General features: G+C 40.7%; 1 protein-coding gene across 4 annotated transcripts; it reads right to left on the bottom strand.

Annotated features, from left to right (window-relative positions):
* Positions 1–931: 931 nt before the first annotated feature.
* Positions 932–24,898, bottom strand: LARP4 (La ribonucleoprotein 4). 4 transcript variants are annotated; one of them, XM_072134743.1, is made up of 16 exons: positions 24,766–24,898; positions 18,208–18,349; positions 16,902–17,066; positions 16,017–16,104; positions 15,211–15,347; positions 15,000–15,103; positions 14,545–14,655; positions 14,281–14,334; positions 13,591–13,800; positions 12,505–12,605; positions 7,493–7,717; positions 7,053–7,101; positions 6,237–6,395; positions 5,780–5,916; positions 5,206–5,359; positions 932–4,276 (listed from the first exon to the last, which is right to left on the bottom strand). In XM_072134743.1, exons 3-16 carry the CDS (start codon positions 17,020–17,022, stop codon positions 3,941–3,943), a joined length of 1,986 nt encoding a protein of 661 aa, XP_071990844.1. In that variant the 5' UTR covers positions 17,023–17,066; positions 18,208–18,349; positions 24,766–24,898; the 3' UTR covers positions 932–3,940. The 4 variants fall into 4 exon arrangements, with proteins under 4 accessions (XP_071990844.1, XP_071990843.1, XP_071990841.1 ...); XM_072134742.1 differs by having other exon boundaries at positions 24,685–24,809; XM_072134740.1 differs by lacking the exon at positions 24,766–24,898 and adding an exon at positions 24,482–24,678.
* Positions 24,899–26,840: the final 1,942 nt, after the last annotated feature.

Here is a 26,840-nt window from a genome sequence, read left to right as displayed (position 1 = left end):
GCCTGGTATGAGAGCATTCACCCCAGGATCACAATGCTGAGGTAGGGTGCCGTGCTGCCTCTTCATATCCCAATAGGTTTTAGAGCAGCCAATTAGGATGTAATTAGGTAAGGGGCGATTAAGTTCTGTGCATTGGACTGACCACACTGTTGGGGACAGGATTTCTCTCATCATACAAGGAGTCCCTGCTTCCCCACTAAAAAGCAGTAGTGTAATGGATTACAATGTCATGACTGCAGGGACTTCTCGTCCCCCTGCAATGTGGTCAGCTCTATTCGATGATCATTGATCAGATTGTGTGAAACGGCCCTTACATAAAACTTACATGTTCAAAGCTGGTATCCAAAGTATATGTGCTGCAATGAAGTAGCTACTGGTAAAAAAAAAAAAAGGATAGATAGATAATCTCCTATATTACCTTTTAGTACAATTGAACTTTTACTATAAGAAACAAATTGGGCTAAAGAAAATTCACCAAAATCCATTATGATAAACCAGGGACACTTACTCCAAGATCCAGGCACCGTGACGCTATGGATTGCAAATCTATCAAACTTTTTTGCTGTAATTTCATAGGTTAGGAGCAGGTCTATCCCAGTCTTCAGCACCAGGTTGTACAGCCTGTTCTACAAGCATAGAGGAGCTCAGGTAATATCCTCAGGAGCCCTTCAGAATCATTACCATTTTTTATTTTTTTTTTGGAAGGAAGGAAGGAGGCCATGGATACCAAATACAAAGATTTCCACAGTCACGGTGGTTCTATGAGTAAGTATCTCTGGTTTATCAAACCTGATTAATTAGGTTAATTATAGTTCTGGCAAAGTAAAAAAAAAATTATAAATCATAAAATTACTTTGCACAAAGGCTTGGCCCATCAATCAGTTATTAGGATCATATTGATAAAATTAATTGTACCACAGACTAGACCCTTTGAATCAGCTTTATTCTTCTAAATCTGGTATTTCAATATTTCGTAGCACCTTGGCAATGTCCAGAATAGAATACAAACACACATACACATTTAAAGCATGAACCTTACTTTACAATTCTGAATTAGGACGATAAACTGGAACAATGTGGGGGAGGGGGGAAAATGCATCTTTTATTTGGACTAAAAACCTCAATGACTGACAAATGCCAAGGCAAGTTAGAATCACCAGGTGAAAAGGATGGAGATACATTTTGTTTCACAGTTTAGCCTAAAAAGTTTCATTTTGGGTACAATTTAGTTTTGTATTACAAGCAGATTTATAAGTGCCAGACAGTAATGAGTTTCTTGGGACAAAAAAAAATAAAATAATAATAATTCATGTTCCAAATTCAAGACAGAAAAAAAAAAAAAAAACACTTTTCTTGATCGTCAAAACAAAGCTCAAAACCTTATGGTACCACAGTATAGGAAGCCCTGACAGCACAATATACAGAACAAAAATTTGCATCAATCTTCTAGAATAAAACTCAAATGAAACAGGGTGGGGGGGGGGCTAAAAATGTAGAACAAATAAAACATATAAAACCAAAAAGAAGTTTCTCTAACCTAGTGCAGTTTCCACAGATAGCTCAAAAAATTCCATGTGTATTTATCACACTCTCCAATGAGATGGGTAGCTGGGTGAAACCATTACAGTTTTCATGTCATTTAACGTTAAGCACTAGCCAATTCTCTAGCATATCTACTTATAGAAGGAATGTTATAGCACACCAGCGGAGATATTGCATATAGGCGTTATAGTTTTCCATATACTATAGTGAGTCCATAGTGGTAGAATCCATACAGAAGCAGGTGGAAAAAGAAAAATTGCAAATTGGCTGAAAATGCTGCAAACACCCTGTAAATGCACATTTTCTGGAACGTGCTCATTACATTGTACACTATGAGAAAATGAAGCTACATGTGGTTATCAGCAAGTATATCAGTAAAATGATCCAAAAACTACAGAATCAAAAATAGACAGTGACGTAGGTCAAATATAGAATATGAATGTGAGAATATGCTCGAGTTAGCAGCAAAGTCTACAAGGCCGTGTGCTTGTCATGCAACATACTGCACAGATTTTCACAGCCCCAGTCCAAAAACACCCGGAAAAAAAAAATCTGAGGGCGACAGAATATCTCGCATGGGAATTCAAATAAATACTTTGCAATGGAGAATTGAGCCTTGTGTAGCGCTTATACCGAAAGCCAACACATCCACACGTTATACCGGCCTTCCTGTACACAAGCTACAAGTCTGAAGGAAAATAAATGGATAATCCGCTATACACAACACAGAGCATCCTTTCAAAGTTCACATATTAAATCAACTTACATAATAAGATTTCTGCAAGTCACAATCAATGATAATTTATTTTACATCTAGGAAAAAAAAAAAAATATATATAGTACAATTAAGAAATACTCCAAGTCCTATTTCCACAAGAATAGGATTAAATGCACTGCATTCACATTTTCCAGATTTGGACTAGAAGAAGACTTAAAAAGAAAAAAAAAAAAAAAAAAAAAAAAAGTGACGATGGGACCTGTTCCAGTGATTAATGAGAAAACAGGTCCCGTCATTTCTTTGTAACTAGCACAAGACGAGTGCCACGAGTCAATATTCATAGACATGCAAGATGTCACTGTGCCGGCCTCATGGAGACAGAGGCCCGCTATACAAAAATACCAGTGAATGGTGCGAGAGAGATAGGACTTTATGTTATGAGAAAACAATTAAAATTAGAGAAAAAAAAAAAAAAACATTAAACCCACACAAACCTGAAAGAACTAATTTATACAGAGGAATATATAACGTCATGAGAAAACTATGAACATGAAGGACAGATTTGTACACTTATGGATCATGAACAACAAAATCCGATAGAAAACTAGTTCGGTTTGTGAAGCCTTCTATCCTAATGACCTTTGTCTAAAGGCTATAAAAGGCGACCAGAAAAAAAAAAAAAATCTCTCGAATATACAGATTTTACAAAATCTTGTCGAGAGATTGCATCAGTTTACTAGAAATCTCTGGAGAGAGAAAAAAAACCCCACAGGCTTGTCACAGATAAAGAGTAATGAGTCCAGTGAGAATTTCTGATAACAGATCAGTTATGCATAGCCCTTTCTTATAGACGACATACATATACACCAGCATGGAGTCACAGATCGACGCGGCTAATGTGAAAACCATGCTCGAGACTGAAAGGAGAAAAAAAAAAACTGAAAAAAATATAATATACACAAGAAAAACTTGGATTACAGACACGCATGCCTTTGCTATAGCCAAGCTTGTCATCTTTTTTCAAAAAAAAATAAAAAAATTCTGGCTTCATAGGTAAACAGCTTCCAAAAGAAATTTTAGTAAGGTCAAAAGACAAACTAAATTTCAAGCTAAGAGACGTGACAGAACGGCTGTACATTCAGTTCCATAATCTGTGACAAGACAGCGTCCGGCTGACCACACACTGCATATCTTCTTCCACTTCAAGGCCAAAATGGCATACATAGACTACCAGCAAAGCCTTAAATAGATTAAAAAATTAATTTTTAAATTTCTATTTTTTTTGTACATTTTTTTTTTTAAACAGATCTATTTCTCAAAAATATTTTCTTTTTTTTACCCCTCTACGACTGAGGGGCTTCTAGGTTTTATGCCGCAACCCTGAAAATGATATATAGCAGGTAACTTCTGCAACATAAAAAAAAAAATCCCCATAGATATGATCCCTCCCAACCGCCCAAAATAATAAAAAAAAATCCTACATTATATGTTTTTTTCTCTGAATCACACCTGGAACATACCTACCAATTCAAATGACAAATCTGAGATGGAAGTTGGGTTCCATTATGCCCGCTTTATACAAAGTTATCAACATAAGTGATGACCCTTTTTATAGAAGTCTTTTTCCTTTCAGGTCATGAGTCTGATTCGATGGTTACGCGTAAAGAAGTTTTTGTTATTTTACTTTGGTGATCTTGGTGGCACATATTGCTCCTTGCCGTTCCGTCGTGTTGCTCCCTGAGGTGAAGGCCTGCGTCCAAACTGGCGCCTCTGTTCCCTGATTTTTCCAGCACCACCTCGAGGGGTTCCATTGCTTCGGTGCCCAGGAGATTCTTTTACTTTTCCTTCTACCTTCTCATGGGTCTTTTCAGAAGCTTTTTCCGGAACAGAATTTTCTTCATTTTTGGCAGGTGGTGCTATATTTGTACGAAGTTCGCGAAGTGGCTGGACTGGAGCTGCTGCGGGCTCCTTAGGAGGTCTCTGGCAGACCTCCGCATAACTCAGTTTCCGTGGTTCCTTGAAACAAAAATAGGGTTGCAATAGTGAGTACATGACACAAAGACAAAGATTTCAAAATGGATTTAAAGAATGATGATACCTCACACACTGATATCGATGGGAGATCTTTGTAGGTGTAAAAAGAGCAACAAGGACCTTACTATATCCCCTCCAAAGAAAAAACCCACACACATTCTGGTACTCTAATGTAATTTAACATGCTATGAAGTCTGCCTTAAGGGGAACTGGTCCACAGTGTCTCCGCCTACAAACCACACATAATACCTTTTAGAAGGCTGTTTATGACTTGAAGAGAATTCCCGAGAGAGGGAAGAATTAGGACGCTGAATTCTCAACTCATTCAAAAAAATTTTATAATAATTTTATATATAATAATTTTATAGATTTAAGAAAATGAAATAACGTCTGCACGTCCTTTACCCTCTAAGAGCGATACTTCACCACCGAGCTAAACTTTTACAACATAGACTGCAAAGTGTTTAAAATGTGGATTGCACAAAAGACTCCTCAATAGTGACTGCGGTATTTGGGGGATGATACTCCGATCCCGGTTTTAACGTGGGGGTCAAGCTGGAGAAATAAGTTGAGTCCCTACTGAATCCTCTTGACATACATGTGCAACTAATCAAAATCCCAGCAGGTCACATATAATGGAATCCCAAATACTGTGGCATTGTCTTACCAACATATCAAACAGATTGCCATGTCCAAAACTGTCGTTTTGGGGCCAATGTATTTCTATGTGGTCATACACACAGCTGTGTTTCCACAGCCTCTTGTGTGAGCCAACAGCACCATCAACAAATTATAGATCAGGTCTGATTCCTGCCAGAGTTTGCAGCTTGGTCATTGGTGTGTGAGCCTGCTTCAGACTTCCTGTGCAAGTAGCCTATATATCTGTCAAGTTGTGAAGAGTGAATTAGTACCTGTGCACTCTGAGCAGGAGAGGTGTTCCCCATGGGTGCAGCAGCAGGTTTAGTTGGTTTTCCAGAACTGCACACTGGTACCACTGTCGGGGTCTGGCTTGCAACATCTTTGTGACAAGAAATTTCTGCAGGTTTCTTCTCAGTAATGGAGTTACTAAAGGAGGAACAAAAACGCAAAAGTGAGAAACAGTTATACAAGTGATTTAAAGGTTTTTCTTATTTCAGCTTTTAGTCAAACTTCAGAATGTAGAAACCATATAGATCCAATACTGCACATCTCATAGCCCTCAGATCTCATAATCTTGCAGTCATTGGAAGAACAATGCAGAGATATTCTGGACACTTATCTCAAAAGAAAATAAGCAAGAAAGAAGAAGAAATAAAAAATAAAGAAAAACAAGAACGGGAGGGGGTGGTGTGGAAGGGGGTTAGAAAGTTATGAGTGAAAATATATAATGAACACAGAATAAAGTCTGCAAGTCCTTGACCCTCTAAGCGCGATACTTGGTCATCACTGGGCTACAAAAGTACAAGTAACCATATACATTAAAAGGGGTTATCAAAATCTGCTGACCTTGGTTGGGGTGCAGGCGGTGGTGTAACAGCCCGTGCAGGTTGCTGTGTTGAAGTTGTGGTAGTTTGCTGCACAGGAATTTTTACAGGTTCTTCCTGGGCAGGAGTTGTCAAGATTGGAGGCAATTCCTTATTCTCCTAAAATTAAAATAAAATTTTAATCAGCTAAATCATTAACTAGTTACTCACTAAAGATATTTGCAGGCATGTAAAGATTACATCTTATTATAAGACATGAATTTTAATTAAAGGATTGGAAAGGATTTCACTTGAATCATAGGGGACATATATAGATCCCTTCTTCTCCACGGCTTCCCATTGATTTCAATGGGAGAGGACTTTTTGTAGCAAACAGTGCCAAAATCAGCCACAAAAACTTGTGCTCAGAAAAAAACTTGAACAAATCATTTAATGGGTTTTAATATATTTTTTATATATATTATATTTTTAAAACTCACTTTTTCTTTGCAGATTCCTTTGACCACATCAGCCATCCTGCTTTCAAGTACTGGCTCCCCAGGGGTACTCGCTACACTCCCAGGCAATGGAGGGAAGTTAGAGGCTAGCAAATCAAACTTTGGTGTCTGCGCCATTTCATCCATCGTAGTCAGCGCCCGCTGAAACAGAACAGCAATCGATATATTGCATATAGAGTACAGGCAGAAATGCTTCATATCAATCCTATCACTACCAGAGCCCTCAGATCTCATAATCTTGCGATCATTGGGAAGGCCAAGCAGACAGTGTTTAAGCAAAGATGACAGTGATAAGAAAGAGGTCAGATTAAGGATAAAGAAAGAGGAAAGAAAGGAAAAGTGAGAAAAAAAGAAGCTCAGACACCTGAATGCCAGCCCTGTGCCCTCTAAGCGCGATACTTGATCATCACTGGGCCATGCAATTTATCTGCAACATGATAGTTGTTCATATAACGAGCAGATTAACATTTTCCTGGTCGGACTATGAATCATTCACCAAGCAGTATCCCATTTCATGGGCCAGGCACATGCTCATCATAGTGAAGTCATTGTATAGAATGAGCCCTTCTACCTACTAACATCAAGTCACTATAATGCACAGATTCCCGTTCCTGGCACTGTGGCTGGTCCATAATAACCAGACTTATTCCATGTTGCAGACTCAAATTCGGTGTGGGAGGGGAAAAAAAGCACCACAACAGGAGTCGGCACAGTTACCACATTTGTGCAGTATGTGACACGTACAAGATATTGTTCATGTGCCAGGGCCTAAAATGGCAAAAACTTTTTTTTACTTACACAAGTGCGATCATCATCTCTTCTTCGTCTTCCTCGGTAGACATTTCTTCTGCAACAAACATATTTTGTTTTAAAAACAACTCATACTAAATCCAGTTTGTTTTACGTGGAGGTAGTCTTACTGCTAATTAAGACCCTACCGCTGATATGGAGACTTTGTATTCATCACTAGATGGAGAATTCTTACAGAACTATAAAATTACTGTCAAAGAACGAGTTGCCACCTTACTACTATGGTTTGCTAAATATAAGCGCACCTTTTGCAGGCAATTCACATCAAGGCTATCAGCCTAAACTCTACTTGCTTATAACAGCTACAGAGTGAAATCCACCATTCACAAAATAAAACCAAAGGATTTAATAAACTAGTTACAAATGCGTCTGTTGTGATTAGAATCTATGGGCATCACATCTACTCCACAGGGGCAAACACTACATACCTCCCTCGAGCAGCTCCATCTGTACCGTTCTGTTCTGGATGTAATTGCAAGTCCTTAGAGAAAACATCCTGATGTCCAGTTAAAGAAGCAATGTGCCGATCTGATGAGAATGTACGAGAGTTGGACCTATTTACATAGATATCAGCTAATGGCACAGGAGCTGTAGTGCCGCCCTCAGCAGCTCTTTCTGAAGAGTTTGTAGATGACCGAAATTGAGGCTTCCCACTGAAGGACAGAATAAAATAGAAATTACATTCTGCAACATATACGAGAGAAGGTTTTATTGTATGTATGTATGTATGTATGCATGCATGCATGCACGCACGCACGCACACACACACACGACTGTCAAGGGCCTTTGATCTGATTAACAAAAAAATTAAATATAAAAATAACTAGGAACAAGGTCATTCACTAGTTCTTGATCATCAAGTGTATGAACAAAATAGAAAAATCACCTTGATGAATTTTACTTTACTGAGCAAAAATCTAAAAGAAATATTAACCCCTTACCGACATGTGACGTAATAGTACGTCACATGTCGGGTCCCGGTACATGGAGAGGGCTCGCGGGCCGAGCCCTCTCCATAGCCGGTAAGTCTTTGCTGCAGATTGCAGCAAAGGCTTACCGGTAGCACCCGCGATCGGTGCCGGCACCGATCGCGGGTGTTCTACCGCTGATCGACGCCGGCAAAGGATCTTTCCGTGGATCGTCGCTCCCAGTGACGTCATCGGGGAGCGGCGATCCGTCACCATGGTAACTTCGGGTCTCACGAAGACCCGAAGCTACTTCGGGTTAACCCATTCATTACCATGTGCTGTCAGCACATGGTAATGTATGAGTAGTAAAATCCCCATATACTGCCATACTGTAGTATGGCAGTATATGATAGGAACGATCAGACAACCTAGGGTTAAAGTAGCCTAGGGAGTCTGAAAAATAGTAAAAATAAAAAAAAAGTTAAAAAAATTATAATAAAAAACTTAAAAATTCAAATCACCCCCCTTTCCCTAGAATTGATATAAATATAAATAAACAGTAAAAATCATAAACACATTCGGTATTGCCGCGTCCGAAAATGCCCGATCAAAATATGATAACGGTTTCTCACTGCGTTTAACCCCGTAACGGAAAATCGCGCCCAAAGTCGAAAATAGCACTTTTTTGCCATTTAAAATTTTTTTTTCAATTATCTAAAAAGTGATCAAAAGGTCGTACAGTCCTAAAAATGATAACATTGTAAACGTCATCAAAATCCGCAAAAAACGACACCACCCACAGCTCTGTACACCAAAGTATGAAAAAGTTATTAGCCCCAGAAGATGGCAAAATCCCCCAAAAAAATTTTGTACAGGAGGTTTTAATTTTTTTAAATGTATGAAAACATTATAAAACCTATACATATTTGGTATCCCCGTAATCGTACCAACCCAAAGAATAAAGTAGACATGTCATTTGGGGTGCACAGTGAAATCCGTAAAATCCAAGCCCACAAGAATACGGCACAAATGCGGTTTTTTACCAATTTCACTGCATTTGGATTTTTTTTCCCGGTACGCGGCATGAAATATTAAACACCACCATTTTGAAGTGTAATATGTTACGCAGAAAATAAGCCATCACACAGCTCTGGACATGGAAAAATAAAAAAAAGTTACAGATTTTTGATTGCGGGGAGTGAAAAATGAAAACGCAAAATCAAAAAAGGGCCGCGGGGGGAAGGGGTTAATGTACAATGGACTCCAGATATAACCAGTATGACAGCAAAGCTCTTCTATATGTATAGGTACACTGGGGACATTATGCAGTGTACATTTGACACACACTAGGCTAGGGGAAGTTCCTGCCAAATCAATAAGCTCCCATTTACCAATGAAGGCCAAGAGTGCTCTTCCATTACAAAGCACAGAAGGGGTTCACACCTGACATTGAAGAAACGCCACATTCTGACAACAACTTCCATATTTAGGTGTACGGGGCAGTATAAAGTGTAATTTTTTGCAGGGCAAGCTGCCATTTTCATAGATACCATTTTGAGAAAAGTACAACCCTTTGGTCACTATTTTCAGGCCTCCTTAACCCCATAGCGCAATAAGACGTACCTGTACGTTTTATTGCGCATGGGGTAGTATGAAGAGGGTTCACGGGCTGAGCCCTCTTCATACACGCCGGGTGCTTGCTTCACAATGAAGCAAGCACCCGTCGCTAACACCCGCGATCGGTGCTTGTACCGATCGCGGGTGTTAACCCTTTCATCGCCGCCGGCAAAGCTGCCGGCGGCATTAACGAGCCGGCGGCGCGTGGGCGCCGCCATCTTGGCTCCGATCTCCGCTCCCCGTGACGTCATCGGGGAGCGGCGATCCGTTGCCATGACAGCCTCGGATCACACAATGATCCGAGGCTATCATGTTTTAGGCCATCTATTACAATGTGCGATCTGCACATTGAAATAGATGGTGTGCAAAATCCCCATATACTGCCATACTGTAGTATGGCAGTATCAGGTAGGATCAATCAGACAACCTAGGGTTAAAGTACCCTAGGGAGTCTGAAAAATAGTAAAAAATTTTAATAAAAATAAAAAATAAAAAATTATATTAAAAAAACCTAAAAATTCAAATCACCCCCCTTTCCCTAGAACTGATATAAATATAAATAAACAGTAAAAATCATAAACACATTAGGTATCGCCGCATCCGAAAATGCCCGATCTATCAAAATATAAGAATGTTTTTTTACTGCGTTTAACCCCGTAATGGACAATAGTGCTCAAAGTCGCAAATGGCATTTTTTTCCATTTTGAAAAATATAAACAATTCAATAAAAAGTGATCTAAAGGTCGTACAATTTTAAAAATAAAAGCATTGAAAACGTCATCAAAAGTCGCAAAAAATGACACCACCCACAGCTCCATACACCAAAGTATGAAAAAGTTATTAGCGCAAGAAGACGGCAAAATGAAGAATTTTTTTTTTTGTACAGGAGGTTTTAATTTTTGTAAATGTATGAAAACATTATAAAACCTATACAAATTTGGTATCCATGTGATCGTATTGACCCAATGAATAAATTAGACATGTCATTTGGAGCACACAGTGAAAGACGCAAAATCCACGCCCACAAGAAAACGGCGCAAATGCTTTTTTTCACCATTTTCACTGCATTTAGAATTTTTTTCCCGCTTCCCAGTATATGGCTTAGACAATTAAATGCCATCACTATGAAGTGCAATTTGTTACGCAGAAAACAAGCCATCACACAGCTCTCTACATGGAAAAATAAAAAAAGTTATAGATTTTTGAAGGTGGGGTGTGAAAAATAAAGACGCAAAAATGAAAAAGGGCCTGGTCCTTAAGGGGTTAAAGGAAACCTACCACTGCTCACATGATGAAATCATACAAGCACACCACCCTGTAGCCTATTTAATACTGATGCCGGCAGATACTTTGGTTAGGCACAGCGATTTTTAGTTTAGCTAAAAAGACGATTAACTCACATATGTAAATTAGCCCTCCGGTGCTACCCCTACATCATCAGCCGTCTGTCTACGCCTTCCAATTGTTAATTATTCATGCCTCCGTCTTTCACGGCTCTTGGCACCTGCAGGAGGGCAGGTAGAAAGACGGAGGCATGAATAATTAACAATTGGAAGGCGTAGACAGACGGCTGATGACGTAGGGGTAGCACCGGAGGGCTAATTTACATATGTGAGTTAATTGTTTTTTTAGCTAAACTAAAGATCGCTGTGCCTAACTAAAGTATCTGCCGGCATCAGTATTAAATAGCCTACAGGGTGGTGTGCTTGTATGATTTCATCATATGAGCAGTGGTAGGTTTCCTTTAAAGACAAATCAGATCCTCAACTGGAGCTGCCATCCAATTACCACATTGACTACAGCACTTAAAGCAAATCTACCATCAAAATAATAAATTTCTTTATATAGCGCACAGACCTTACCAATTCAGTTAAAAAATGGATAAACCAGGGACAGTCATAGATGGTAATCTTATATTTCTTGTCCATGACTTCTTTCCTTCTAAAAAGCCACTTCTATTATGCTAAGGAGCCAGTGTAATGGCCTGTGCAGCAATCGCACAGAGGGGTTTTCGAAACTTTCGCAGAGGGCTTCTAGATTATTAGCATGACTATTTTAGAAGGAAGGAGGCCACATATAAAAAATATAAGATCAGTCAGGGTGCCTGAATCTATGAGCAAGTGTCCCTGGCTTATGCTTGATTGTGATGGTAGGTTGTGTCTGCTGTATAATAAAGTCTGCGATGTCTCTTGATACAATTTCAACGCAAAACGCTCTTACTGCACGCCATTATTGCATTAAGGTTGAAGGTGACAGCGTATAAAGAAACACCACACTACGTGTTTGGGCTTTTAGAAATGCTTTGTTACAAAATCACTTTTCTGTCCAATTTCTGATGTAATGTGACAGATGTTCTCAAAGGAGCCACATTCCCACTCATTGCTATTGTTACATGTGAGATGGATCTTACATGTAGGCAGAACAGGGACAGCTACAACTTGAACTGCATCAGACAGCAGAAACAATGAGGTTCTAGTCACACAAATAAAAATTACTACACACTGGAAACTAGTGCAGTGCCCACTTCATGACCCCATTATCTGCCCCTAAGCAACCCTACAACTTACTCTGCCATACATGCGAGCTGAACTATTCCAGAAAGCCTTCAGCAGACAGTTTTACACAAAAGAATGCATTGCTAAAACACGCTCCTTTTGTTTGTGGAGCTGAATTTCAATCCTCTTTGCAGATGTACAATTGGCACTTTCTAGTAAAGCTGGGATCTGCCATCAGAATAATTCCCATAAAAATGTTTAAGCACACGGAGCACTGTACAATGCTCATATACAGTAACTTATAGAGTCAGGATGAATGTTCAGCAAATAACAAGAGTAAAAAAAAAAAAAACCTGCTGAAACAACTTATTTTTCAGTAATACTATACATCCTTAAGAACAGAAGACAACTTGTACCTACCGGTTTCTATGGAAAGGTCGTCCTATACTTAAAGCAGCACTTGTTTTGTAAGATCCTGAAGAGTTAAAACCATTAACATAGCCACCATTGGGAAACGGAGCCTGCAAAAGGACAAAAAGGCAAACTATATTTAGAGAAGGAGCTTAAAATACTGTATTCTCATGCATCATACTGCAGACTAGATGCTTGAAACTTATTGGAACTCAAGTCTTTGTTAAAGTAACACTGCTATAAAGATTATTCTATAATTTGTTAGAAAGGTACAGGATGTAAATAGCAATGGAGTCAAAAGGGATGACATTTCTGGCATATCCACGGTATATACCATATACATATGATGGGTATGGATACCAGAAGCGAGACCTTTCTTTAAAACAATCACAGCTTCTCATGGTTCCCCACCAACAGTCAAACGCACAAAGCAAAATCCCTTTAATCCTCTTTCCGGGACAGCATTTGTGAGTTATCCACTCCCTTATGGTCCTCGGCTGTGTCATGTGACTGCTAATCGGATTCTCAAAAGGTACAGCACCTTGTGTGTGAAAAGGAAGTCATTTTCTCTATTCATTCCTATAAAAGACCTTGATGGGAGTCAGATGGGAATAAAAAGTCTCACGTCCCATCCACCTACAAGATGCAGTGTCATGCTAGAAAGCTGCACCTTGTGCGTTTCGTTGATAGGTATATCTTGTGTTTTAAAGCGGCACAAATGGAACAAAAATGTTTTTTTTTTTTTTACTGATCAGCAATAACAAAGACATATGTAATAATATAATAAAAGGATTGTATCAATTAAGTATATTAATGTATTGTGCAAAGACAGAACACTGAAGAGTTGGCCCTCAGATCTCATAATCTTGCAATCACAGAGATGGTCCACAATTCACTAGCCAAGAAGGAAATAAAACGCACAGCCATCAGGGACCAGAAATGGAAGCCATTCCAGGTGTCTGAGGGGGATCAAGGACTAAAAACTTCACTTTTCATTACTGTTCAATCTCAGATAAATGAATGTGGGCCACTGTCTCTCAAGGCGCATGTTTTCATCACTGGGCCATGCCTGAAAAGCCATCTCTAGTTACTTACCAGTGGTGTTTCAAAGTAAGGTGCTGGGTTTGGAGACCATGTCTGAGGCACAAGGTTATAGACTGAATACTGTTGAGGACTATATACAGGCTGCATAAAGAGTGGAGAATGAAACTGTGCTTGTGTCTGAACGGGCTGACTGTACACACTAGAGTCCACCGTTCGATACCCATTCTTCGCAAAGAACGTGTTGATGGCTTTTATCCTTGCCTGGAGGAGAAAAATACGTTAGTGGTAAGTGACTATATGTAGATCCATTAAAGTAAGCTGTAATGAGAAGCAAATGTTCTGTCACTCAATTAAAAAGATCAAATTAACCTGCAGACTGAGAAGAGAAATGAAGAGTGTGACTGCAGCCGAATCCTTTGCTGCTAAAGTGCCGAGTCACGGCGGATGTTCTGTCTGCTAGGAATACACTAACCCACACTGGGATTGTCAGACAGCGAACAACCAGCAAAAACACTACATAAATAATAAAGAGCAATGAAGCGCCTTGGGGAGACTAAAGGGGTTCTCCAAATCAGAATATTAGATCAATGAGAGTCTAAAGTTTAACACATCTAAAAAATAAAAAATTAAAAATCAGCTGAAAGACCATCTTTCCTCCCTTTGGTGCAGCTCTTATTTAAAAAGACAGAGGCCATTTCTAAAGTAACAAGATTTAACGTCAAACTAACCAAATATTCTTACCATTATTGGCTTGTCCTGAAATGTTTTAACTTCTTCCCTTAAATATTTAAAAGCCTAAGGGAGTGAAAACAGTGGTAGGTTATTAGCTTAAAGATTAGTATTCATCATATTTTACTACGCTTATTAAAAAAAGGTTTCCAGTAAATTGTTTATTTTAAGAATTTAAAAAACTTACAACCTACATAAAAAACAGCCATGCACAGCTCATGCACTACGGTCATATTGGGAAGCCATATAATAGATAATACAGTAAACACTTCTCACCTGTTGTGCGTCAGTGTCAGACTGGAATGTAACATACCAGTTATTGTTGTGCGCAAACTCACAACTTATCACATTTGGACAATTTTCGTTATCAAACAGTGCTTTCACCTCCTGGAAGACAACAAAGATACAAGACAGGAGTTTAAGATTAACAATTACCGTAGTTTATTCTGTTCAGGGGAATAGTTGTATATATAAAATATGTTCTAGTTTATTAATCTTGCAATGTAAGAATTGTAGAGGGTCAAACCAGTCAGTTAAACTTTTTAAGTTAAGGACTGCATGTATTTTGGACCAGGCAGAAACCCAAACCATACACTGTTACATCACTACAGGGGAAATCATCAGAGAAGCCTTTAGTCAAGGAACACACAGACATGGTGAGCATTGTCATGATAATTCCTTAAAATGCAGGGGGGGGGGGGGGGTTAGTACTTTTGTTGAAGGTACAGTACCTCCACTGGAGTGGTTTCTGGGATTTCACGTAGAATAATAATACATCGTTTATGGTTTGGTCTCACTTTCTCTCCTTTTTCATCAACTTGTACCACAGGAGTAGCTACAATAAAAATGATATCAGGTTAGGCATAGAGACTTCTCATACAACCACAACCGTATACACAAGAAGAAAGCAGCAATGTAGACAGCATAGAGGTCATTACTTACAACGAAGAACTTCAACAATAAGGTCCATGTCAGAGGTCAGTTTCTTTATTCCTTCCATGTTCGCTATCGTCCATATAGGTACAAACTGATCACTATCCATTTGTGACATCAAGTATAAATCTTTAGATAGGTTCTCTCTGCACAAATTACAAAAATGAGATCATATAAACCAAAACTAGAATAAGTTATGCTTTTTTCATTACACAAGCATTAACGCTAAGACTTATAGGCCTTCCACTAATACAGAACTTAAGGGCCCATTGTACGTTCGCTCGTAGAAAAATTAAATATAAAAATAAGTTCCCATGAGGAGAATCAGAAGCTTTGGAGAGTAAATCTTAAAGGCAATCTACCATGAAAATCTATCATGATAAACCAGGGACTCTTGCTCACCGATCTAGACACTGACTGTGGTAATTTTATATTTTTATCCTCTTTACTTCTAAAATCAACTAATTAACCCTCCACCGCCTGCTGTAATCTCACTGCAGCACAGGAAGTTTCAGCACAAAGTTGGAAGGGGGAAGTGCTCCTTACACTATAATAGCCTTTAAATCTAAATCACAGAGGGGCACTGGTAACAACCATTGGCACCTCAAGGTTCATTAGCATAATTTTAAAAGTTGAGTCTAGAAGGAAGGATGCCATAGATAAATTTCATATTACCTGATTTAGTAAGAGTACCCGTTTTATCCTGATGGATTTTGATGATAGCATCCTTTAAAGGAATTTCCTCATTTTGCAGATCACCATCAATAGGGATCTGGCTTCTACTAAAGTGTTGACATGTGCAAATGTGTATGTACCTTGAAAAGCAGAATTCTAGTTGTTTTTTCAGACATTCCTTGAGTTCTTCTGCAGAAACAGCTTGTGGAACAGTTGAAGTGCTTTCACCTTAAAACACAGAAACAAATTGAGAGTCACAATAGAGGTGGAAATGAATAAATGCGAATGAAATACAAGGCTGCTGTGGCGTGAGCCCCTTAGCAAAATATAGAGGGGTTGCATAAAGTTTAAATCTCACCTTAAGGATTGGGGACTTTAATAATAATCTGGGCCCCCCCCCCATCCCCACACCCAATAATAAATAGGAACAACATTAGTGCTTTCTCATTTGAACAAAGCAGCAGAGATCCTATCGCTCCTATGGCTGTTCCGGTGCTCCTCTTTCCCCAAATATGCTTCAAAGAATGATGTAATCACTGTGTTGTCCCTTACAGGCAGAAGTAAGCAATCACTGCAACATCCCCCAGCTACTGTGATGGTCCTGTGCCGAGTAATGTGTTTATGAACGGCAGCCAGCATGCAAACCCAGCTTTCTCAAGGTCCTGAAATGTATTATTGTTTGTTTTTTTTAGGAAAACCACTCGGGTCAGGGATCAAACAAGATATGTTTCTGCATCAGTGTCGCTACAGTATTCTCAAGGTATGTTTGGCTCAAAATGCATAAAAGAAATGGTAGGTTTCCTTTAATAGATTCCATGTGGAAGGAAGTGTCATGAGTTCATCCTTAATAGCATAAACAAGCAAAAGGAACAGTTATCTAAACTTAAGGAACTTTATGACTCTGCTGAATATGCAAATCTAGAATTTCCCCTTTCAGTATTAAACTTCCAGAGCATAAACTAGGAGACACATGATGCAGAAAATGCATGGAAACAGACACTAAAGAAGTTTTATAACCAATTTACCTGAAACCTCAAACATTTGGTATCCAAGTTCGTCTTGTACTAATAAGTCCATTCCATTTGCTGCTGCCGCTTCCTCTAACTGAAGGCCATTGCCATTCGCTTCACAGGAGGGGGAATACATTACTTCAAAGGGTTTACAGGGTTCACTCAGACTTTCTAGATTATCTGCACAGAAATAGAAAGGGTTTAGGAGAATGAAACTTCCAAGCCGTACATCTGCTCAAAAATGACCATACATATATCATATAGCTCCAATTTGACTGCTGAACTTTAGATGACCTGATGGAAATTTTTTTTTTTGGGTTAAACGCAAGGGACAAAAAAAAATTAAAAAAAATAATAATAATTCACATATAGGATATTTTTCGGCCAAATTTTTTTGAGACCGAAAGTGAATGAGGAAAAGGAACAGATGATAATATGCTAACAACTCATCTGTTTATACACCCATCCAAAATCAATAGGGCAAGTACAATACCAATATTGCCCTAGGAAAGTTTCTTTGCCGTTGGAAGCAGCTGCAGTTCAAGTGACCCAACAGCAAGAAAATAACTTCACATTTTCCAGCTGAACTCCAAACACCAAGTTTATGTTAGATCATTTCCATTGTTCCACCATGAAAACCCGACAAAGGCCAACATGTTTCAAGCGAGGTTACGATTCTTAATCAAGGCTAACATACTTTAAGTGTTTAGAGCTATTTTCTTGCTACAAGCGGGTTAGTCTGGTGCGTAACCGAACAAGACGGGAGGCTGGAGGTGAGCTGGATTTTTTCCCATGTGACCCAATAGCAGCAGGACTCGTGACGTCACAGGAAGTCCAAAATCCTGCTGCTGGCAGTCCACCTGGGGCTCCTAAAGACTAAGGCGCCATTCACTCGCTTGCAAATGGCGGCCTTCAGTTAGCCGCAAAAACAGCTGCTAGTTCACAGCCGCCAAAGAGGTGCATTATGCACTTGCATAGTGTAGTAAATACACCAGGTTTTACTACACCATGTCTGAGCCGCAACAGAAAAGGCAGGACCATTTCCTGCCCATATTCTGCAATACAACCGGTAATCTCTATGTGGAAAAAGGAAGGGGTGAGGAGCGCTCACCCCACTTCCCTTTTCCACTCAGCCTTGTGCTTTGGCCCAGATGAGCATACGGACATGTGAAATGAGCCTTAAGAGAAACTTTACTAGGTCTAGTACTAGTTGGGCAATGCAATTAGGATATTTTACTTATCTTGGTAAACAGGCTTATTTGTGGCAAAACAATTAGGTTCTGCCACCAACCCAAACAAGTCAAATAAGAAACAGACTGACCTGTGTGTGGTTCTGTTGTGTCCACTGCCTCATCCCAAGACTCCTCTGTGCCATTGACTGTCTCAGAAACTTCAGTGTTTCCTTGCGGGATTTCTTGCCATACTTTTGCATTCGGATTCAAACCAGCACCTTTAGACGCCACCTAATAAGATAAAAATACTATTAAACTAATACAGAAGATAATTTGTAGCACTGGATGAACAAGTGCAGCATGCATCTCAATGTTATGTATTACACTGCAGAATTTCCATTCAATTCCATAGTGAAAAATCTGCAGCTTATCTGCAACGTATACCGATGCTCCCTACATATCTCTTTGTACATGTCTGGATTTCTCAATTCAGTCATGTACACTTGTCCTATACCAATGTATAGTTCATACATTACATATATACATATATTACCATAGCTTAGGGCCTGCAAAGTGATTTATGTTAAAGTAAGAATAAAAACAAAGAAACAGGTGATCATCCTCCATGCACACACACAGCCTGTAACCTCCTCTTACACCCGCCATCAGACACCTCCATCACAGTGAGGTCATGGTTTCCAAGTGCACTCGCTGGATGCATTCTCAAACATTGGCACGGAAAATAAAATGGGCGCTCGTTGTATGCTAAGTGACAGGCGCACAAAAGGTACACAACAAACAGACACTTACACTTCAATGCCAGTGGACAAGTGCATGGATGTGGACAAACAGGTTGGGTGAAGTAAAAGAACGAGTAAGGCAAACCATTAGCTCATACAATATTTTCTTCTCAGGTATGTTAAAGGGGTTGTCTGAATATCACAACTAATAGCCTCTCCTTAGGGCGGGTAGGGATAGTGACATGGCTTTCTTAGAATACCCCTTTAAAGTTATCAGAATTGCATGTATTGGCCCATCTTTAGGATAGGCAATTGATCATCAAACTAAGCCCTTGCAAGCTGGGCCCTCGCTCCTATAGTTCCAGGTTTGTATTAGAACGTCTTTTTAATTTGTATATGTCCCCTATAATTTGTAAAGCGCTACAGAATATGACAGAGCTATACAAGATTATTGCCAGATCATGCAAGTCTGACGTCCAGATTCCTCTCTGATCAGCAGTATTTTCCATAGAGAGCTTAAAGGAAACCTACCACTTGTAGTGGCAGGTTTCTGATGGAAATACCGGGCACCAGCTCAGGGTGAGCTGGTGCCGGAGCTTATTTTCGTTAGTGTTAGTGTCGTTAGTGTCGTTAGTGTTTCGCGGCTCTCATTCACTTCCTATGTAGCCGCGTGCACGGTAAGCGCCGAGCGCGTACCTGCCTGCACCGGCTATAAAGTTTAAAAAGTGTTTTAAACCGCGATACCGCAGTTTAAAACACTAACGAAAATAAGCTCCGGCACCAGCTCAGCCTGAGCTGGTGCCCGGTATTGCCATCAGAAACCTGCCACTACAAGTGGTAGGTTTCCTTTAAAAAAAATTAAATGGCCCAAAGCACATGCACCTGGTCATCAAATAAATTGGCTGGGGGGGGGGGGGGCGGTTGGTGTTGGACTTTAAATCAAAGCCCTATTCTACAGAAAATCCTTAAAAGGATTGTACAAAGTTTGCAAGTTATTACCTATACACAGTTAAGGGGATAAACTTATTTGCGAAGGTCACTAATGGGTGTAGTGGCAGGTTGAGAACATGCCCTGTCCCTCCAATACTATAGAAATGTGGGAAATTGTAAAGGACAGCTTTTGGGTATCTCCACCAATCACAGGCAGTGAATGGGGCACCAGAGATAACCAAGCATTGTGCTCAGCAACTTCTGTATTGAATTGGGCAGCAGAATCCTACATTGATATCTAAATGTCTTGCTATGCTTGGTGGGGACCCCAACAATCGGACCCTCACTCAACTTGTTATCTTCCACCCTGTGGATATGTTATAACTTACATAGTTTTACAACAACCTTTAACCACCTGTCATTTCTTCATATTCTACACTAAAGTGAATGACCAACCACATCATTCATTTCAAAATACAAGGGTTTGCCCCCGATCTCATGATAGATGTAGGTTTCAGTATTTGGACGCTTAGGTTCTTTTTATATTGTCTAGATGATAACTTGAGGTTGAAGTCTTACAAATGTTTGCATTCTTAGACAAGCTGCAGTTGTAGGGTTGTCATGCACATTGCATCCTTTTTCACTGATCGTGAAAACAGGAAACAGCAGAACAGGAAGTAAATGATCAACCAATCACGATGCAATCTGCATCTAAAAGGGCAATAAGAGTCCAGACGGCACATGGGAAGTGTCAGAATGAGCATGAATACTGCAGTCACAGCTGATTCATTGAGTTATACCTTGTGCAGGGAAGAGCTTGACTCCAGATTCTAGCAATACAATGAAAATAAGTCATGCTACCACCTTCAGGCCCTGCACCAAGCATTATTCAATAAATTAGCTTTGCCTGGAGTGTTCCTTTAATACCATTCTGAGACTTTTTGATAAACTTTAGAGTTTGGCACAACCCACTTTAGAGGTCACCAGAGACCTGAAACTTGTGATTAGAGCCAATATAATCAACTCTCAAACCTGCCTATTAGAGATATTCTCCATTTCAGCTACAACACTTATTACAACCCATGTGGTCAATGCCATGAATCAAAGCTATAGGGCGCAGATACCCATCACTAGGTAAGAAACTATTCCACTTCTGAGAAAGCTGGGTGACAGCTGTAATGGCTGGAACACTGGCTTATAGAGAACAATTCATTAAGCCAATAAAGATAAGCAGCAGCCAAGCAAAACTATAAACTTGACCGATTAGCACATGTTTGTTAGAAGTACAAAACCTGTGAGTAACTTCCTTTTGGATACATGCAAGTCAATGTCGTTTTGTCCATGTGAATCCAGCAGATTAACAGTAGCCACATGGACAAAGAGTGGCAATAGCCTGAATCGTGTTCATAGACGTGTATGGGATAGCAGGCTCTGTGACTCGTACAATGATCTCCGATTGTAATCCTGTCTGCAATAAGGTGCTGAAAAGTCATTATAAAAGCTTACAGAACAAGACTAACTATTACGGTGCTTAGAGGTCAGCGCAACAGACTTGTGCCATGTTCTGAGGACACTAATAACCATAATGGGATATAATTGCATAATTATCTAGGAAATTCAAAAAAAATCCTCATTATGGCAGCATTCACACATTGCAGTTCAATTGCATTATTTGATTCCCACCCATCTGATTACCTCAAATACTACATAGTACATACAACAATTCTTTTGAAATCCTTCATCTTTAATTACAATAGTCAGAATTTACAAGATTTAAAGGAAATCAACGATCAAAATCCATCATAATAAACCAGGGACACTAACTCATAGATCCAGGCATTGGGATTGTCTATTATCCATGACCACCTTCCCTCTAAAACTAACTTTTAGAATTATGCTAGAGTCATAAAGGCATTTGGAGGCGTTACCAGAGCTCCTCCACGCTGCAGCTTAACAGACTATTATGCTGAGCAGGAAAACTTTCCTTTCCCTCAGTTGAAAGTTTCTCTCCTGCAGTGAGATTACATCAGGCAGAGGGAGAGAAAGTGCTGAGTGGGGCAGTGAGGGAGATGGGTCAAGAGCCTGTGAAGGTACAGCAAGGAGGGGCTCTGGTAATGCCCCTAGAGGACTTCAAAATCTTTTAAAATTTTGCTAATGAGCCAGAAGGAAGGAGGCCATGGATAACAAATATATGATTGTCACTGTGTCTGGATCTATCAGTAAGTGTCCCTGGTTTATCATGACAGATTTTAATTGTAGATTTCCTTTAAAAAAAATTACAATTAAGCCCCATGTACAGCCTTGTAGTCCTAACCTTGAATAAACCAGTAATGAGGTCTCCCTAATGTTATTCATGGTCTTAGGTAGTATAGATATGCATGCAGTCAGGAGATGGGCAGGATGTGCTCGGCTGTCACATGGCTGTCACTCCAGTTCCCTATATGAGGGCAGTGGGACGTCCGGGCCTCAATGCTTGTAGTTATTTGGCTAGCTGTGATAACATTTGGTCGCTATCCAAGTGATCACAGTACACATTGTTTAGAAGGGAAGGTTGTGTCATATTAACCTTGACAACCGCTCAGTCCAATGTACAGCTGCCCACAGATGCAGGGAGTCGTCCGTCAGCACTTATATTGCTGCCTATAGCGATTGTCTATAGCCGAGCGCTGTTCACATCTACCGGTTTACAATGTTACAGAGAAGCTAACAGAATATCAAAAATAAATCCAATATAATAGACATCACCTCTACCAACACGTATTCTGAAAATACCGTCATTTCTAATAAATCTATTCTGAATATCTTTCCTTATGACCAAATATTGTGCTGTCCCTCCGTTATTCCTGACTATAGACCAAATAGACAAACTTGAAACCGTTCCCTTCTACAGACCAATCACTGCTTCTACATCCTGAGGGACACGCCCCCTCAAAAACTCAATTTCTACATTAGATTTTGAGGGGACAACCAAAGAAAAGATGCAGCAAAATGGTAGTTGTAATCGAATACAAGTCCCCACCATCTTCACATTAGTATGACATGACCTCAATGGACAACCCCAAAATAAGCACAAGAGGCCTATTCTACTAACGTTCTGGCTGCAGAGTTTACTAAGCAGCAATCTAAAAACACCAGGTCAGTCATAATAGCCTAAGAACCAACAGGTATGTCAGGAAAAGCAACAACTTCATCACTCAACGGGGTCCCACCAAACATCCTAGTACAAGCGCCCAACAAACGTTGACAAAAAAGTTAACCATTGACCTATGCCACATGTAAGGTATAACGAATGGCCTAGCAAGGCCTGGATTCTAGTAATGCGATCATACTACAGATCCAGTTCATAATGCGTTAGCTGAATACGAGGGTCTGAGAGTACTCGAGTATTGTGCCAGAAAATTCTGATGACAGATCCCTGGCTGAGCACGAAACAGGTTCAAGTGTCCCGTGGAGCCGCAAGAGAATCAGCAGGTACGGCAGCTCTGGACCCCACCAGGACGTGAAAGGGTTCAAGTAAATGAATCAAACATTTGGGTGGAAAATTAGAGCAAAGAGCAAAATGAATGCCTTGAGTAAAAATCTTCACATACATTCACCACAAAAGATGGTGACAGACACTAGAGAACAATGCACGTTGTATGGTATCGTGTGGATGAAACTAGTAAATCTCATCCTCTTTGCAGCTGCTATAATACATTAACGTTTTAATCTGAGTTTCTGTCCCATGTGAACATACACAAGGCTAAAACCCTCTACTCCTTTGCTACCTAACCAGCTTCTATACAGGACTGAATCAGATTTGGGATTAACAACCCTCCCCCCACATAAGTTTGACATATAATAAACTAAGGTAAAAGTGCTGACAAATAGGCAAAATACACAAACTACAAAAAGAAGTCCTTGACACGTCCTCCTCAGACACTTTACTTCTTGGAAAGTTGGGTGACAACTTTATAGTCCTATGTTGTTCACCTAAGTATCCCAGGAAGTCTCAGTCTCAGTCACAGAGAAACCAAGTTTCCACAGAGAATATTTCATACCGGTTATAAGTTGTAGTGGCGCCCGCCTAATCAGCTGTGACCCAGCTTTCTCTGTGTCGTAATGGCAGCGGTTATTTAAGGGTTAACATTTGCTCCATTGAACGTCCTCCCTAAAGTAAACTGAGCCTAAAGATACAGAAGTGCTGCAGGTCAGCAAGAAAGTCTCTCCACACATCATGGAAGATAAGCGACCAGCGGCAACGTCCTTGGCTTAGAGCAGCAGGAAGTGTGGCAAGGCTCAGCGCTCGGTGACTTATCACATTCGGTGACTTATCACATACGGGGGAGGTAAACACCTCAGTGACAAGCCACATGGTGGTCACCGCCAGCCATGTTATAATCCGCTGCAGCACATCGCACCAAGTAGTAACCTACACCCGGGAGGCAGAGGGTTAACACATGAACAGCTGCTGCCCCTATATCCAGGTAACCACCCCTGATCCCATGGCCTATGGAGCCCTGACCCCCCATTAATGGCGGTCACCCCCAGAGCACATGATGACAGGGGGAGGGGAATGTGACACCGCACATCAGCCATGACATGAGGCCAGTTGTCAGAGGTCAGTCACATGCACAGGCCCCATGTCACCTTGACCCCTCCGCCACCAGCAGCAGCCATTCCCCTCCCCCAGCAGCTCGGCCCGGGGAGGACTGCTGTGTCAGCTCGGCCTCAGTCACATGGCGGCCGCCTGCGCTCCCCACCCGCCTCTCACCTCCACGAACAAGAGCATCCTATCACGGCACGAACGGGACTCGGGGCGCAGACACTCCGGGGGAGGGGGACAGGAGAGAGACGAGGATTAGTGCGGGACAGAGAGGAAGGAAGGACGAGTGAGTGACAGCGGCGGGGCCCGCACTGCTTGTCACACAGGCCAAGCCCCCACACCCTCCCCGAGCTGCGGCGCTAGAGCCCGACCTCTTCCGCCGACCTCTCCTCCCATCAGCAGCTGCGGCGCATGCGCTATCCACAATTACTTCCGGCGGCGGGGGTCATCACCTGGCGCCATGCTAACACGTGCGGCAGAGCAGCGTCCCTGGCAGGTCATGCCGGCAGCCGCCATTTTACCGCAGGGCAACAGGCGGAAAGGGGCGGGGCTACATGAACTTGTAGCACTGGCTGGTGAGAAGAGACGGAGGGCGGCGCCAGTGGTGGATGAGGTGCTGAGTGTCACCTGACCCCCATGAGCACCCTGTGGGCGGAGTCTATTAGCAGTCGTGAGGCAGAACAAGTTTAACTCTTTAAGGACCCCAAAACTTTTTTTTCCTGTCATAAAAGACATAACATTTTATTTTCTTTCCGTCAGCACAGGCTTATGAGGACTTGTGTTTTACTGAATGAGCTGTATTGTTCAGAAGTACCACTTCTAGGGTAAACCTCTCATAATAATCACCATTTATGAGGAGAATAAAACAATAATAATAACGTTCTGCAGTTCAGCATACAATAAAATGAATATGCTAACAGTTTTGTGTGAATCAGATTATTTACTAAGATATTAAATTTATTTTATCAAAAGAATGGTGTTATGGCAACACCAGTGACCCCGGCAGTCCTAATGCTGGGAGATAAACCAGCGAAGGTCAAAGCCCATCGATAAATGGGTAAAAAATATAATTAACCTACTGATGTTGATTGAGAGCATTGAGGAGACCAAGACTGACACCTTCCAGCTGTATGAAAGGATATGGAACCCTTGGATTGTTTCGCAGGATTTAACGCGAAACACCAGCATCTCGTTCCCGATTGCAGGCGTTTCGCGAAACACCGGCGGCTCGTTCCCGATCGCAGGCGTTTCCATAGAAATGCCGATGCGATCTGGCCGAGGCCCGCCCCGGTGGGCGCGACTTTGTCTGCGTTTGCGTTTGCAAACGCAGACAAAAGCGCCACGTGTGGCGCCGGCCTTAGTCCTCTACCATGACAAACTTCCTCACTTACTTCACTTACACCAATCTTGTGTCAAAGCCTTTGGGTGAAGACACACGTGGCGTTTTTGGGCCGTTTTTAGTTAGTGCGTTTTCACATCGTTAAAAACGCATGCGTTAAAAACCGCATCCGTTTTTTAAAAAAGCATGCGTTTTTGTCAGTTTTTCTGAAATTGCGCAATAAAAACGGACAAAACCGCATGCATTTTCAAAAAACGGATGCGTTTTTTAACACATGCGTTTTTAACGATGTGAAAACGCACTAACTAAAAACGGCCTAAAAACGCCACGTGTGTCTTCACCCTTTGGCCGGTGCCACACGCACCACTTTGTCTGCGGTTGAAAACGCAAACGCAGACAAAGCCGCGTCTACCGGGGCGGGCCGCGGCCCGATCGCATCAGTGTTTCTATGGAAACGCCTGCGATCAGGAACGAGCCACCGGTGTTTTGCGTAATTTAACGCCCCGGTAGGCGCAGACAAAGCGGTGCATGTGGCAGCGGCCAATAATATGTTTTGCCGATTCTATTGTAAGACGTCTTTTTGATCAATAAAGTTTTGTTGAAACTAAAAGAGCGGCGTTGTGGCTTGTTTTTGAGGGGGCTTACATATTAAGGTTTGTTAGGAATCTGACTTCATTTTTTTTATTTTTTTTGGGAGACACAAAGCAAAATTGTTTTTTTGGGTTTTTTTTGGTTACTATAATATCCTTTGTACAGACAAAACAAAAGCTTAGTACTATAACCCCAATGTCTACAAATGTAGACAAATTTACAAATTTGTGGATTTTTTTTTTACTTTTAAGGAACAAATACCGTACATTGAGATGGGGGAAATTGAGATTTTTTTTTACACAGTTTTAACTATTTTATAAAGCTTAATTGGGTTTTTTATGTCCCACTTGGGAATTTTAAAGGGAGTCCATCACCACATAGCTCTCTCAGAAACCTGCAACAGTACCTTGTAGTGCAGTTTAATAGCGTTTTATTGTTGCCTTTGTAATGTCCTCCAGGATGGGTCATTTTGAAAGTAAGGTTTTTGATTCTGCAATTCCTCTGATAGTTTTCCTTTGCTACCATCTATTGTCTGAAAGTGGTATCTACCTCTATATTACAGCACCCTGCCACTATGGAGTTAAATGTTTATTTGTG

The sequence above is a fragment of the Engystomops pustulosus genome, chromosome 2, assembly GCF_040894005.1.
Source record: "Engystomops pustulosus chromosome 2, aEngPut4.maternal, whole genome shotgun sequence".
Classification (NCBI taxonomy): domain Eukaryota; kingdom Metazoa; phylum Chordata; class Amphibia; order Anura; family Leptodactylidae; genus Engystomops; species Engystomops pustulosus.
This window is presented reverse-complemented; position numbering and strand designations above follow the sequence as displayed.

Coding starts and splice junctions, on each gene's coding strand:
- LARP4 (XM_072134740.1), bottom strand. Junction 17,067..18,207: donor CACAACAGAACCACACACAG/GTCAGTCTGTTT, acceptor ATTTCTGTGCAG/ATAATCTAGAAAGTCTGAGT. Junction 12,606..13,590: donor CTTACTTTGAAACACCACTG/GTAAGTAACTAG, acceptor GTCCTTTTGCAG/GCTCCGTTTCCCAATGGTGG.